This window comes from Mobula hypostoma, chromosome 4 (genome assembly GCF_963921235.1).
Source record: "Mobula hypostoma chromosome 4, sMobHyp1.1, whole genome shotgun sequence".
Lineage (NCBI taxonomy): Eukaryota > Metazoa > Chordata > Chondrichthyes > Myliobatiformes > Myliobatidae > Mobula > Mobula hypostoma.
The window spans coordinates 167,701,593-167,716,885 of record NC_086100.1 but is presented as its reverse complement, the minus strand read 5'-3'; the positions used below and the strand labels follow the sequence as shown (position 1 = coordinate 167,716,885).

The window sequence follows — 15,293 nt, the reverse complement described above, 5'->3', positions numbered from 1 at the left end:
TGCAAGATTCTTGGGCCATCTTGCATGCACTGCTCTCTTGAGGTCTATCCACAGATTTTCGAGGATGTTTAGATCGGGGACTGTGAGGGCCATGGCAAAACCTTCAGCTTGCACTTCTTGAGGTAGTCCACTGTGGATTTTAAGGTGTGTTTAGGTTCATTATCCTGTTGTAGAAGCCATCCTCTTTACATCTCCGGCTTTTTTTACAGATGGTGTGATGTTTACTTCCAGAATTTGCTGGAATTTAATTGAATTCATTCTTCCCTCTACCAGTAAATGTTCCCCGTGCCACTAGCTGCAACACAAGTCCAAAGCATGATCGATCCACCCCCGTGCTTAACAGTTGGAGAGGGGTTCTTCATGCAATTCTGCACCTTTTTTTCTCCAAACATACCTTTGCTCATTGTGGCCAAAAAGTTCTATTCAAAAGGTTCAAAGGAACATCTAAACGAGCCTGATGCGTTTTGGAAACAAGTCCTGTGAACTGATGAAGTTAAAATAGAACTTTTTGGCCGCAATGAGCAAAGTTATGTTTGGAGAAAAAAGGGTGTTCTTTTCATGAAATTCTGCACCTCTCCAACTGTTAAGCACGGGGGTGAATCGATCATGCTTTGGGCTTGTGTTGCAGCCAGTGGCACGGGGAAGAATGAATTCGATTAAATACCAGCAAATTCTGGAAGCAAACATTGCACTGTCTGTTTTTTCTTAAAAAAAAAAGGCCGGAGATGAAAAGAGGATGCTTCTACAACAGGCTAATGAACCTAAATGCACCTCAAAATCCACAATGGATAGACCTCAAAAGAGCAGTGCATGCAAGACGGCCCAAGAATCTCACAGAACTAGAAGCTTTTTGCAAGGAAGAATGGGTGAAAGTCCCCCAAACAAGAATTGAAAGACTCAGCTGGCTACAAAAAGTGTTTACAAGCTGTGATACTTGCCAAAGGGGGTTTTACTAAGTGCTGGCCATGCAGGGTGCCCAAACTTTTGGTTCGGGCCCTTTTCCTTTTTTGTTATTTTGAAACTGCAAAAGATGGAAATAATTTAAAAAAAAGTAATCTTGCTTAAAATATTATAGAAATGTGTCATCTTTAACTTTGTGCCTCTTGGAAATCAGTTCATCTTTTACTCGCTTAGCTATTCAGAAATTTTGAGTGGGGTGCCCAAACTTTTGCATGCCACTGTATAGAGAGAGGGGCAGAGTTAAGTTACAGGTGATGTTCCAGCTGTGTTTCTTTGTTAATGAAACACAGCTGACCTGAATCATTAGCTCTGAGCTTATAACTGAAGTTGGTAAATTGTGCTCCACTTGGCAAGTCAGCCATTTGTGGGGCAGGAGAAGGCCATTCACCCCGTCCTGCCTGTGCCAGCCGGGAGTGAAAGTGCCAGCTGCTGGGGTTCCCACTTTCCCCATCTGCCCCTGCCCCTGTTTAAGTACCACACTGCCTTGAGACAGCAGTCAACATAATCAAAGGCCCTAGCCACCTTTCCATTGGACAAAAGATAGAAGGGTATGAGAACATGTACTACCAGGCTCCAGGACAGCTGCTGTCCCACTGGTACAAGAAGATACAATAATGATGATGTTATTCTACATTCTGTCAATGTTCTCCTTTTCCACTACCTCAATGTACTTGCACTCAGTTGTCACTTTATGAGGTACCTCCTCTACCTCATGAAGTGACCACTGAGTGTATGCTCATGGTCTTCTGCTGCTGTAGCCCATCCACTTCACGGTTCGACATGTTGTGCATTCAGAGACACTCTTCAGCACACCACTGTTGTAACGCGTGCTTATTTGAGTTACTGTCACCTTGTCAGCCTGAACCAGTCTAGCTATTCTCCTCTGTTCTCCTCTGACCTCTCTCATTAACAAGGTGTTTTCACCCACAGAACTGGATGTTTTAACGTTTCTCACACCATTCACTGTAAACTCTAGAGACTGTGTGTGAAAATCCCAGGAGATCAGCAGTTTCTGAGATACTCAAACCACCCCATCTGGCACCAACAGTCATTGCACAATCAGTGGCTTAGATCACATTTCTTCCCTATTCTGATGTTTGGTCCGAACAACAATTGAAACTGTTGACCCTGTTCTTGTGCCTTGAGTTGCTGCCACATGATTGGCTTGTGAGATAGTTTCATTAACAGGCTGGTGTACCTAATAAAGTGGCGTGTGTGTGTGTGTGTGTGTGTGTGTATGTGTGTATTGGCTTGTCTGCATGGCATACAGACAAAGCTTTGTCACTGTATCTCAGTACATGTGACAATAGTAAGCCTGTTACCAATGAGTTGTCCAGATCTCCACCACCAACAGCCGGCAAGCTCATGGTGCCTGTTTTACTTTGCAGGAGATGGTTTACCTTGGGCATTGAACTGAAGTGAGTAAGGCTGACACAATAAAATGATGGAATTTTGGTCTGACCAAAATATCAATGCAATCACATCTCCATTACCCTCCCATGAATCTTCATTCTTCACATTGGTGAATCAAGTGTTCTCTGTCACATCTCGCATGTTTCATCCCTCCAGCAATGATTTATCTTGCTCCGTGATTCAACAGAATCCGATTTAATGTCATTGGCATATGTCAAGAAATTTGTTGTTTTGGCCCAGCAGTACATTGCAATACATAATTTGAAAAGCAAAAAAAAGTGAGGCAGTGTTCATGGGTTCACAGCCCATTCAGAAATCTGATGGCGAGGGGGAAGAAGCTGTTCCTGAAACATTGAGTGTGTGTCTTTAGGTTCCTGTGTTTTCTCCTTGATGGTAACAATGAGGAGGTGATGTCCTGGGTGATTTGGGTGGGGGTTATTTAATGATGGATGCCGCCTTTTTGAGGTATGGACTTTTGAAGGTGTTCTTGATGATGGATAGGTTAGTGACAATGATGGAGCTGGCTGAGTTTACAGCTTCCGAGTTTTTATCCGATCCTGTGCAGTACCCCCTCCGTACCAGATAGTGGTGCCATCATGGTACATCTGTAGAAACTTGCGATAATCTTTGGTGACATACCAGGTCTTCTCAAAGTCCTAATGAAATATAGCAGCTGCAACGCGCACACAATGCTGGAGGAACTCAGCAGGTCAAGCAGCATCTGTGCAAAAGAGACACTTCATGCCGAGACCCAGTACTTTTCCATAGATGCTGAGTTCCTGTAGGTAGGTGGGGGGGGGGGATGTGTTTTTGTGTGTGGGTCTGTGTGTATGTCTTGGATTTCCAGCATCTGCAGATTTTTCTCTTGTTTGAAATATAGCCGCTGTTGTGCCTTCTTTGTAATTGCATCAGTAAGTCCAAATATTTCATCCCAGTTTTTGTCTTCCAGCTTTCACCTGGGATGTTTTCATTCCTTGCCATTCCTTTCCAAAACAGACATTGTACAGAGAAAGTTGTCACTGGTAACTTACTTTGTATGTGAAGAACGGCGAAAGGTTGCTTCGGGAGAGGGAGTGGCTCTGTTCTCTGACCACGTGAGGCCCAGCTCATTGTGTCCCTCCCTGACCTTCCAAACAACCCTTGTACTGCAGAAATTGTCACAGATAACCTTGAGGTGACTTACTTTGTATCTGAAGGCATGGCTCAGGGTTGCTTCAGAAGTGGGAGTGGTGGTACTCCCTGGCCTCTGAGTCCCATGGGAGGCCTCTCTCCGGCCTCTCCCAGCCCACTGTGTCCCTCCCTGCGCTACGACTGCGTTGGCTGCCCGACCCCGTTACAACACGGCACGTCAAACTCAATCTGCTTTAAGTGGGCCTGTCTGGCTGGGATTAACTTGCTTATACCTTGCAAGGCAGCGGTCCTTTGAAGGGCAGGATCTTCAATGTTGTGAGTTGCAGCTGACGGGGAATGATGAGCCAAGGTTCACATGTTGCCGGCTCCTGAAGCTAGAATTAGTACAAACAGCATACCTCAGGAAAAATGCGACCAATCTTTCTTTCTCTTCTATTACTACAGGATGGAAGATGAGGCGGTGTTGGATAGAGGAGCCTCCTTCATTAAACATGTCTGCGATGCGGAGGAAGTAGAGGGTATGTGGAGCAAATTCCCTTTTTTTTTAATGATGTTTGTTGGTTGTGGCTCAGCAGGGTGAGCAGTGGGATGTGCCTTTGACACTGGAGATTTTTGGGTTCAGGGAACTGGTCTCAGCTCAGGGCTGGCACGCCACAGTTTTGGATGAAATGTTGCGCCAGGGCTCCATCTGCTGTCTCAGGGAGAGTGGACGAGATCCCAGGTCAAAGTTGTGGAGTAGGAGAGAAGAGCCATCTTCAATGCCCCGAGCAATATCGCTGTCACCACATACAAATGGTCTGTTCTTTGATTTGATTGCTAATTCCGAGATGTAACCACACTGTTACTGGTCAGAGTACAACATTTAGAAGGCACTGAAAAGTTTTGGAAGAGGTGAAAATTGCTAGAAAAACACATTACTTTCTCTGAATGGAGGTACAAAGTTTCATTGGGGGGAGAGACTGGGAAACACTTGGCTATGGTTCTTGGATGTTGCTCATTTCCCCTTCAACATTTTTACATTTAAATTCATTTATTTCCTATATTAATCGCATGTACGTGGGAATATACAGTGAAACACTTCCTCTGTATTAGCAGCCGATGCTTGAGACAGCCTGCAGTTGTCTGATGCCTACATAACCTGCCCACAATGTTCAGCAAAAACACAGACCATTCCGAAATCTGTCACACTTAGTCAACATGAGATATCTGTTGACACAGAGCTACTCATACTGGGGATAGGTTTCAGGAGCAAGCTTTAAAATCTGTCTTAGAGGAGCTGAGAAGGATGGGAATTCCAGAGTCTGGGGCCTTGACAGTGGAAGGAACTGCTGCCAAAATGATTGGTGCAAGTAGGGTGTGTGTGTGTGTGTCTGTGTGTGTGTGTCTGTCGATTTTGCGGGGTGGTGGGGAATTCAGCTACAGGAAGATGGACACTGAGGCTATAAGGGGAAGAGCATATTCCCTGGAGTGGGACAGCAAAAGGGAGGTATAGGGGCCAGAGGGAGGGAGGGATGTTGGGGCTGAGGGTGATGCAAATAGTGGGGGGTGTAAGGGCCAGAGGAGGTTTCCAGAGATGGGGAAGTCTGTAGGGGCTGGAGGGAGTTGTACAGAGGGAGGGGTAGAGAGCCCTGGGTGGGTTATAGACATAGGGAAGGTTGAAGGGGCCAGGGCAGGTTAGAGACAAGGAATGTGAATTCCATAAGGATTTTAAGATTAAGATGAGAATTTTACTTTGAGTGGTAATGAGTCTGTGAGGGGACGAGTCACAAGCTCCAAGTGATGAGCAGTTTTCCATGTTCTCATTAATTAATTGAAAAACTTTATTTCTGAAGCCCCCAATCACTTCCAGGTTCTGACATTATTTGGCCCTGTCCTCCCTTTCTTTGGAAAATTACTATCTGTTTGGCTTTTAGAGAAGTATTTTCAGTGTTCTACCTTTATAGTGAATGCTTTAACCCCCTGTGCATCACTGTGTGAGCTGTAGAGAAATGGGGGTCAGTTAGTCTTTCTGGCAGTAATTACCTTTTCATCCAGCTGCCACACCTTGCCCCTCTCTGACTCTCCCCAACACCCCTTCTCTTCATTCCTCTTTGCCTGTGTGTTCACCCACCACCTTAAACCGCTGTTCAACCCAACCACTCACTGCCCACATTCCCACCCACTCTCGGAGGAAGGCAGTTTCACCTGAATTCCTGATGCCGCCATCTATTCATGAGTGCCAGTTCTGGCTGTTTCTCAGAAGTGGGAACTCCTCTGCCTCCATACAATCAAACCCTGCCATACAGTTAAGAGTTCCCTTTTCTAGTGAAAACTGCTTCATCCTGTTCCTGCCTTTCCTCTCCATTCACCTGTTGGTTTTGTACTTTGGCTGTATTCCCTTTTGTAATGTGGTCACTGAGCTCTGTCTAACGTAACAAAGGTTTTTACCACCTCGTCATCTTTGCTATTCATTTCTATTTCTCTGCTATTTAAAATAAGACCAATTTGTATTTCTGTGGAACCTTTCACAAGTTCAGGGCATGCTGAGGTTTTTCAGCCAATAACATAGAAAACCTACAGCACAACACAGGCCCTTCGGCCCACAAGGCTGTACCTTAGAAATTACCTTGGCTTGCCCATTAAAGTCAAAGTCTGTCACGAGCCTTGTTGCCCATCAGGCCGGTGCTTATGCCGGTTTCTGTGGCGTGAAGCGACTGAGAGTACGAGACTCCCCCCACCCGGATAGGATGCCAGTCTATCGTGAGGTTAACCCCCAGCATTTGCCGGTACCCATTTTCAGCTGGGTAGACTGGAGCAGTGTGTGGTTAAATGCCTTGCTCAAAGACACAACACGCTGCCTTGGCGGAGACTCGAACCCACGACCTTCAGATCATGGGCGCAACACCCTAACCACTTGGCCACTCCCCACACAGGCTTGCCCATAGGCCTCTATTTTTCTGAGCTCCATGTACCTGTCCAAGAGTGTCTTAAAAGACCCCATCGTATCTGCCTCCACCACTGTCACTGGCAGCCTATTCCATGCACTCACCGCTCTCTGCGTTTTTTAAAAAAAAAAACAACAACTTACTCCTGTACCTACTTCTAAGCACCTTAAAACTGTGCCCTCTTGTGCTAGTCATTTCAGCCCTGGGAAAAAGCCTGACTATCCACACGATCAATGCCTCTCATCATTTTATACACCTCTATCAGGTCACCTCTCATCCTCTGTCGCTCCAAGGAAAAAAGGCTGAGTTCACTCAACCTATTCTCATAAGGCATGTTCCCCAATGCAGGCAACATCCTTGTAAATCTCCTCTGTATCCTTTCGATGGTTTCCACAATCTTCCTGTAGTGAGGCGACCAGAACTGGGCACAGTACTCCAAGTGGGGTCTGACCAGGGTCCTATATAGCTGCAACATCACCTCTCAACTCCTAAACTCAGTCCCACGATTGATGAAGGCCAATGCACTGTATACACAGTCAACCTGCGCAGCAGCTTTGAGTGTCCTATGGACTCGGACCCCAAGATCCCTCTGATCCTCCACACTGCTAAGAGTCTTATCATTAATACTATATTCTGCCAAGATATTTGACCTACCAACATGAACCACTTGGCTAGGTTGAACGCCATCTGCCACTTCTCAGCCCAGTTTTGCATCCTATTAATGTCCCTTTGTAACCACTGACAGTCCTCCACACCATCCACAACACCTCTAACCTTTGTGTCATCAGCAAAATTACTAACCCATCCATCCACTTCTCCCTCCACATTAGTGTTTTGTAAAATCAACTTTTTAAAAAGGTCAAGCACCAAATATAATAGCAAAACCAGTTATAAGAATTATCAAAAATGTTGGACGCTTTGAAAGGATGTTGCTAATTTAACATTAAGGTGGCAGTAGCAATTTATATTTTTAAAAAACTGGCAGCTTCAAAAACAATGTTTGTTGGGTGCAGGTTAGTGTAGTGTTCCATTTCTATTATGGATTTATGGAGTACGCCCACAAGAAAACGAATCTTGTATGGTGACATATATGCACTTAAATAATATATTTACTTTGAATTCAAAGCAGTAGATAAACTCTTTTCACCAGAAGAGTCAATCAACACAGGGTACAGATTGAAAATGACTGGAAAAAATCCAGTTGAAGTTCTTTTTCTAAATTGCTTGTTGCAGTAATTTGGAATGTGTTGCCTGAACTGAGATTTAATGAAATCCAGCAATAGATGTTAAAGATAAGTTGAACAAATACTTGTTTTACAAAAGCATGTTAACACGTTTTGGTGCCTTGGCACCCTCTAGACAGCAACCGGAAGCACAAATCAAAATGATCACTTTACACATGTTGTTCACTGATATAACTGAATTTTCAGATTTAAAGCAGTAGGCATTAAAGAACATCATGAAGCCAGATGTGTCCTTATTGTTTCATTTGAAGAAACCACTCACAAACAAGCTTGCGTAAAAAGAGAAGGCCTGGCAGATGTTCCATTGAGCGGACTGACCGGGCTTAGTCCACTGAGGATTACTCAATGATATTTGGCCTCCAATCTAGCGAAGTGGATCATACTTGAAGAGTCTCCTACGCCATAGTAACCCTCCGAGGCAGTCCCGTGGGGCACAGTAGCTCACTTCCGCTGTTGCTGTGCGGTTGCACAGCTGTGTGATTAAATTCTTTTGGGAAGGTGGGTGGAGTTTGATGAGATGGATGAGTGAGATGGCCAAATTATTGCACACTCTTCTGCTGTGTGTGTGTGTGTGTGTGTGTGTGTGTGTGTGTGGTCCCCACATGTTCCTGACAGGGAGAACATTCCTAAATCCAGCAGTCAGTTTCAGCACAGCAAGCTCTGATCTCACGGGAGAGGACAAATCGAGGGGCGATCGGGCTGTGGCCGTTCATCAGATTGAACGTTGTGTCATCTGTGGAGGGCAATGGATGGTCAACATTTTGGTTTGAGACCTTTCATCTGGATCTGTACTGGTGGGCAGTTGATGGACAGTTCTAGGGCAGGGTGGTAGCGTAGTGGTTAGCACAACGCTTTATGGAACAGGTGACCCAGGTTCAATTCCCACTACTGCCTGTAAGGAGTTTGTACATTTTCCCTGTGACCGTGCTTTATTATTAAAGTACACAACATATACAACCCTGAGATTCATTTTCTTGTGGGCATACTCAATAAATCTATAGAATAATAACGATAACAGAAGCAATGAAAGACCTCACCAACTGGACATTCAACCAGTGTGCAAAAGACAACAGACTGTGCAAATACAAAGAGAAAGAAGTAATAATGATAATAGTAATAATAAATAAGCAGTAAATGTTGAGAATATGAGACGAAGCATCTTTGAAAGTGAGTCCATAGGTTGTGGGTGCATTTCCATGATTGGGCAAGTGAAGCTGAGCGAAGTTATCCCCTCTGGTTTAAGATCCTGATGGTTAAGAGGTAGTAACTGTACCTGATCCTGGTGGTCTCAGTTCTGAGGCTCCTGTACCACCTTCCTGATGTCAGCAGTGAGAAGAGAGCATGTTCTAGATGGTAAGCAGATAAACTAATTTTTACTGAGGTTGACTTAAGGATAATTATTGACTGGGAGGCAAACTAGTTCTGGGGTGTTTTTTTCTTCGTCTGCCAAAGTGTAACCCTTCACATTTCTCAATGTTAGACTCCATCTGCCATCTGTCAGCCCACTCCACCAGGCTGTCTCTTTCCCCTTGGAGCTGTATTGAACTGCGGGGAGAATAGTAATGGATGTCATGTTGTTCTTGTGGAGATGCAGCACTGAAACAGGGCCTTCCAGCCCAGCGAACCTGTGCCGCCCAATAATCCCATCTGATCAATTAACCTACTAACCCCTATGTCTTTTGGAATGTGGGAGGAAATCAGAGCACGCTGAGGAAACCCACATGGTCACAGGGAGAATGTGCAAACTCCTCACTGACAGGAATTCAGCCTGGGTCGCTGGTGCTGTAAAGAGTTGTGCTAACTACTATGCTACCATGCCAGCCGAATGTAATATCTGCAGATTTGGAAACTGGGCCTAAGCCATTAATACTTAATTATATTTAACTTAATTATATAAGACATTGGCAAGGCTGCACTTGGAGTATTGTGTATATTTTTCGTTTGCCCTATTATAGGAAAGATGTTATGAAATTAGAAAGTGCAGAAAAGATTTACCAGGGTCATAGACAGGAGAAAATCTGCGGATGCTGGAAAGCCAAGCAAGATGCACAAAATTCTGGAGGAACTCAGGAGGCCAGGCAGCATCTGTGGGGAAAAAAAGTAAACAGTCGACATTCTGGGCAATGTCCTGATGAAGGGTCTCGGCCCGAAACATCGACTGTTTACTCTTTTTCCATAGATGCTGCCTAGCCTGCTGAGTTCCTCCAGCATTTTGTGTGTGTGTTGCTTGGATTTACTTGGATGTTGCCTGGAATTAGGGGACTGGAGTACAAAGAGGATGCAGAAACAAGAATTTTATTCCCTGGTATGCAGGAGTCTGAGGCTGACCTGATAGAGGTATATAAGAGATCACAGGGGACAGGAGGGTGAAAGCACATAGTTGTTTTCCCAGGGAAGGGGTGTTAAAAGCAAGAGGGCATATGTTTAAGATGAGAGAAAAGAGAGATTTAAAAGGAATAACAGGGAAGCTTCTTCACACAAAGGGTGATGTGTATTTGGAATGAGCTGTCCGAAATGGTGCTTGGGGAGGGCACATTAGCACCATTTAAAAGACATCTACAGCACTGGGCTGGGGTGCCTTAGGCTTTGGCACAATACAGTATTTGTCACTGTGGAGCGGAAAGCAAGTTTGTAAATCTGGAGGGAAGACGTTGGGAGTGGCGAGGATGGAGAGCCGCGGGTGTGGTGTGGGACAGGGGTGCCAGGTTGGGAGGTGGGGTGGTTGCAGACATGCCCTACTCTGAGACTCTAGGCAATGTCATTTCATTCCAAACAGCTGGTTTACTGATCATTGCAAAATGTCTCTCTGGTGCTACTCGTTCCCTCCCTGTTCCCCTTTTCCCAACCATGATTCCCCACTCCCTGCCCCCTCCCACTCTCAGTCCACAATGGAGACCCATATCCAAACCAGGCTTATCATCACTGACATGTCATGAAATTTTGTTTCTTTGCAGTGGTGGTACAGTGTAATACCTAATATTATGACAGTACTGTGCAACGGTCTTGGGCATAGCGAGGGTGCCCAAGACTGTTGCAGAACATATGGAGAGGAGAGGTTTAGAGGCTGTAGGTCAAATGTGAGTAGTTGGGCTTAGCTTGCTGGGGATAATAGTCGGCATGAACCAGATAATAACAATAATAATAGCTTTATATAGCACCTTTCATACATTAACTTGCAGGCTCAAAGTGATTGCAAAGTGATCATAAAGATATGAGACAAGACTAAAAATCATAAGTAAAGACAAACGTTATATAAATCAACATCAACAGTTACAAAGTAATCCTATAAATAGGCCTAATTTTGAAAAAAAAATAGATTTTTAGAAGTATTTTGAAACCTAGCCGGGCGTGTCTCAGTCAGTAGAGTATTCTAGGTGTATAAGAGCAAAAGGCCGCATCACCAGTTCTCATTTGCCTGGCTCTTGGAACACAAAGCAAGCCAGTATTCACAGATCTATGATTATGATGAGGGATGTAAGGGAATGGACACTCCAAAATATATGGAGCAGCCAGATTATTCAGAGCCTTGTATACAATTAAGAGTATTTAAAAATTGACCCTGAAGGACATAGGGAGCCATTGTAACGATAACAAAACCAGTGGAATGTGCTCAGGTTTTCTTTGATTTTCAGATGAGCCAAAGGGTCTGTTTCCAGGCTCTGTGACTCTATGATTCTATTAATCAATTCAATAGATCTTGTACTAATCTCGGAGTTTGCAGAGTGCACTTCCTTTTTATCTGTTACTGTTTCCTGTATAACAATTGCATTGCCCTCATTCTCCCTGTCCATTACTTCACTATAGATTGTCTTTCACAGTTCTCTTATTCATCAAGCAACTGCTAATTCTGCCCCTGATTACTGTTTCTAGAACTGTTCCCAACACTGAGGTTTATTTCCTACACCCCTTCTGAAAGTTTGTACGATGTTTGCAATCCATATTTGCAGTCTGCCTGTTGTTATGCACCTTCTCCCGATCTGTAGATTTTTGACCAGGGTGTCATCTGTGATTTACCAGCTTCCATCGTTCAGATTCCCACTGGCCCCACTTTGTACAGGCAGTCAATCCACCTTGAGCCCACCCAGACTCCCACCATCACCTCCTGATTTTACAGAGGAAGTGCAGCGCCGGCCGGCAATAAGGTGCAAGGCCATGATGAGGTCGAGAGTCCATCTTGTATGATAAGGTGCACTTATGACCTCACAGTCTCCCTTGTTAGTACGCATGCGCCGGTCGTGCATGCAGCCTGTTACAGTCGCTCCGTCTAGTTTTCTTAACCAATTTCCCTCGGGATCAATAAAGTATGACTGTGACTACGACTAAGTTATGGCTCTCGGACAGTACCTATCTACTGGCATTGCATTTTCTCTGTGACTGTAATATTATACTCTGCATTCAGTTATTGCTTTTCCCTTGTACTATTTCACTGTGCTGATGTGATCTGTACGGATGGCGTGCAAAACAAGGTTTCTCACTGCACCTCAGTACACTTGGAACATTGTGTTCAATTCCGGTCCTTCTACATTCTAGGAAGGACGTGGAGGCTTTGGACTGGGTGCAGAGGAGGTTTACCAGAATGCTGTCTGGTTTGCAGGAAATGTGCTATGAGGAGAGGCTGAACAAGCTGTGGCAGTTTCCTCTGAGTACCAGCGGTTGAGGGGAGTTTTGATAGTTTATAAAAGTGAGGGAGATGGAAATGTAGAATTGAGGTTCTGGTTAGATCAACCTTGATCTTAAATGGTGGGGCAACACTTTAGGCTTCACTGTCTCTCTGGGATTTCACAAACCAGCATCAGGAGAGCCATTTGAGCAGTGACAAACCAGCGAGATTCAGAGTGGAAGCAACAAGTCCCGGAAACCCTCAGCAGGCCACTGTTGGCTGCGGAGTGAGGCGTGCCAAGTTATGATCTCTGTGCATTAGAGTTGTAACAGACTTTGAGGAAGTGCAGACTGAGGAAGGGTTGGGAGGAGAAGAGTATGTAATAGATCAAGGAAGCGTAACTAAGAAATGGGGCAGCATAGTGGTGCAACCAGTAAAATCACTGTCTTGTAGCACCAAGTGGCCCAAGTTTGTTCCTGACCTTGGGTGTTGTCTGTGTGGAGTTTGCACATGATCAGAGTTTCATCTAGGTGCTCCAATTTCCCTGGAGCAAGATGTGTGTTTGGCACATTAACTGGCTGCTGTAAATTTCCCCTCGCGTGAAGAGGAGCGAATAGCAATATGGAGTGGAGTAAATAAAATAGGATTAATGTAGGAGGGTAGTCAGCATGGATTTGATGGGCTGAAGGGCAATTTCTTTTGCTGCTTCTCAGTGAAGCTGTGATTCTAAGTGATAGCACATGGAAATGGTGTGAAGAAAGATGCAAGAAAAATGTTTGTGAACCTTTTGTAATTACCTGGTTTTCTTCATTAATTACTCATAAAACGTGGTCTAATGTTCATCCAAGTCACAATAATAGACAAACACAATCTGCCTAAGCTAATAGCACACAAACAATTGTACTTCTCATCAGTACAGAGTATTCCATTTTAAACAATCAGTCTAGATTCAAAAAAGTATGTGAACTTCTAGGGTAATAACTTCTATAAAAAGACACACAAAGTCAGGTTACTGACAGTCTGCTCTGCTCAGGAAAGATCTCTTTACGTGCACCACGCCTCTATCAAAACAACTTTCAGACGACCTTAGAATTGTAGAGATGCATGAATTTGGAAAAGGCTACGAAGGCATTTCTAAAGACCGGAGTGTTCATCAGTCCACAGTGAGAGAAATTGTCTACAAATGGAGGCAACTCAGTGCTGTTGCTACTCTCCCTAGGAGTGGGCATCCTGCAAAGATCACACCAAGAGCACCATGTGCAATTCTGAAGATGGTGATAACGAACCCAAGGGTAACAGCAAAAGACCTGCAGAAATCTCTGTTCCTGTGTAAAGGTATAAGAAAAACACAACAAGAATGGTGGTCATGGAAGGACACCATGGAGAAAGCAACTGCTCTCTGAAGATAAATAAATAAATTGCTGCACATCTCACGTTTGCGAAAGACTACCTGGATGTTCCACGACACTTCTGGGACAATGTTCTGTGGACAGGTGAGACAAAAGTTGAACAGGAAAAAGGGCACTACACAGCAACATCAAAACCTCATCCCAACTGTGAAGCATGGTGGAAGGTATATCATGGTTTGGGGTTGCTCTGCTGCCTCAGGGCCTGGACAGCTTACAATCGTTGAGGTAACAATGAATTCAAAATTGTATCAAGACATTTTGCAAGGGTAGTGTTCCATCACCTGAAGCTTAATAGAAATTGGATAATGCAACAAGGCAATGGTCTGAAACACAAGAGTAAATCAATACCAGAATGGTTAAAAAGAAGATGATCAGAATGGCCAAGTTAGAGGCCAGACCTTCACCCATTTGAGATGCTGTGGCATGATCTGAAGGGGGTCTGCTCATAAACATGAGGAATTCTGCAGATGCTGGAAATTCAAGCAACTTTGATGAGGGGTCTGTTCATGCAAGGTATCCCAGAAATATTGATGAACTGAACTAATTTTGTATGGAGAAATGGTCTAAATTTCCTCCTCATCATTGTGCAAGTCTGATTAGCAACTACAAGAAGGTTATTACTGCTAAAGGAAGTTCTACCAGTTATTAAATACAAGGGTTCACGTACTTTTTCCAGCCTGGACTGTGAATGATTAAACGATGTGTTCAGTAAAGACATGAAAAGTACAATTGTTTGTGTGTTATTAGTTTAGGCCGATTGCGTTTGTCTATCATTATGACTTGGATGAAGATCAGACTACATTTTAGAGAGTAACTAATGCAGAAAACCAAGTAATTGCAAAGGGTTCACAAAGTTTTTCTTACAACTGTATATAGAGAAAAAAAAGTCTCTGTGGGAATGATGCAGTGGTAGTGAGGAGTCAGGTTGGCACATCTAGTTTAAAAAAAAATGTTGTATCCATGGACAGAGATAAGAGGAGTGCCCATGGTATGAACTTCCCATCAAAGGTATAGCCCATGGTGGGAGGGTATTCTTCCCTCCAGTTTGCCCTCAGTGAATCCAGAGTAGCCATGCTTATTCCTAGGGGCAATTCACAGCATATTTAAGCAACACACACAAAGTGCTGGAAGGTCTCAGCAGGCCAGGCAGCATTAATGGAAAAGAGAACAGCTGACATTCCAGGCCGAGACCCCTCATCAGGACTGGAGAAAAAAAGATGAGTCCTCAGCCTGCAGATTTTCTCTTGCTTATCACAGCATATCCAATTGATCCACCAGCTTGCATACCTTTGGGGGTGTGGGAGGAAACCACAACATCAGGGAAAACTCCTGAGATCACCAGGAGAAGGTGCAAACAAGGGGAGAACAGGGAGGGACGGACCTTGGGGGTGAAGTGGTGTGCTGCCAAGTTAAGGACTTGCTCCTCAAATCTAGTTGCACTGCGAGCAGTGGCAGAGTGCAAGGTTATCCAAGATGGTGTGAACGTATTCACTAGTTATTTAGATATGAAGGCAATTGAGAAAATGGGCAGGAAGGTAGTAATGAGATATTGAACCTATATTTCATTAACGCCTTTCTCACGGAAGGGAAGGGCTGAACGTCCCTCTTGCTG

General features: G+C 44.3%; 1 protein-coding gene across 4 annotated transcripts in view; it reads left to right on the top strand.

Moving 5' to 3' along the window:
* LOC134345754 (electrogenic sodium bicarbonate cotransporter 1-like) overlaps nt 1-15,293 on the top strand; it is a 220,563-nt gene that overhangs the window by 19,378 nt on the left and 185,892 nt on the right. For all 4 annotated transcript variants that reach the window (XM_063046920.1, XM_063046921.1, XM_063046923.1 and 1 more), the window contains exon 2: nt 3,949-4,022. In XM_063046920.1, coding sequence (XP_062902990.1) covers nt 3,950-4,022 — 73 coding nt within the window. In that variant the 5' untranslated portion in view covers nt 3,949. The remainder of the gene's footprint in view (nt 1-3,948; nt 4,023-15,293) is intronic.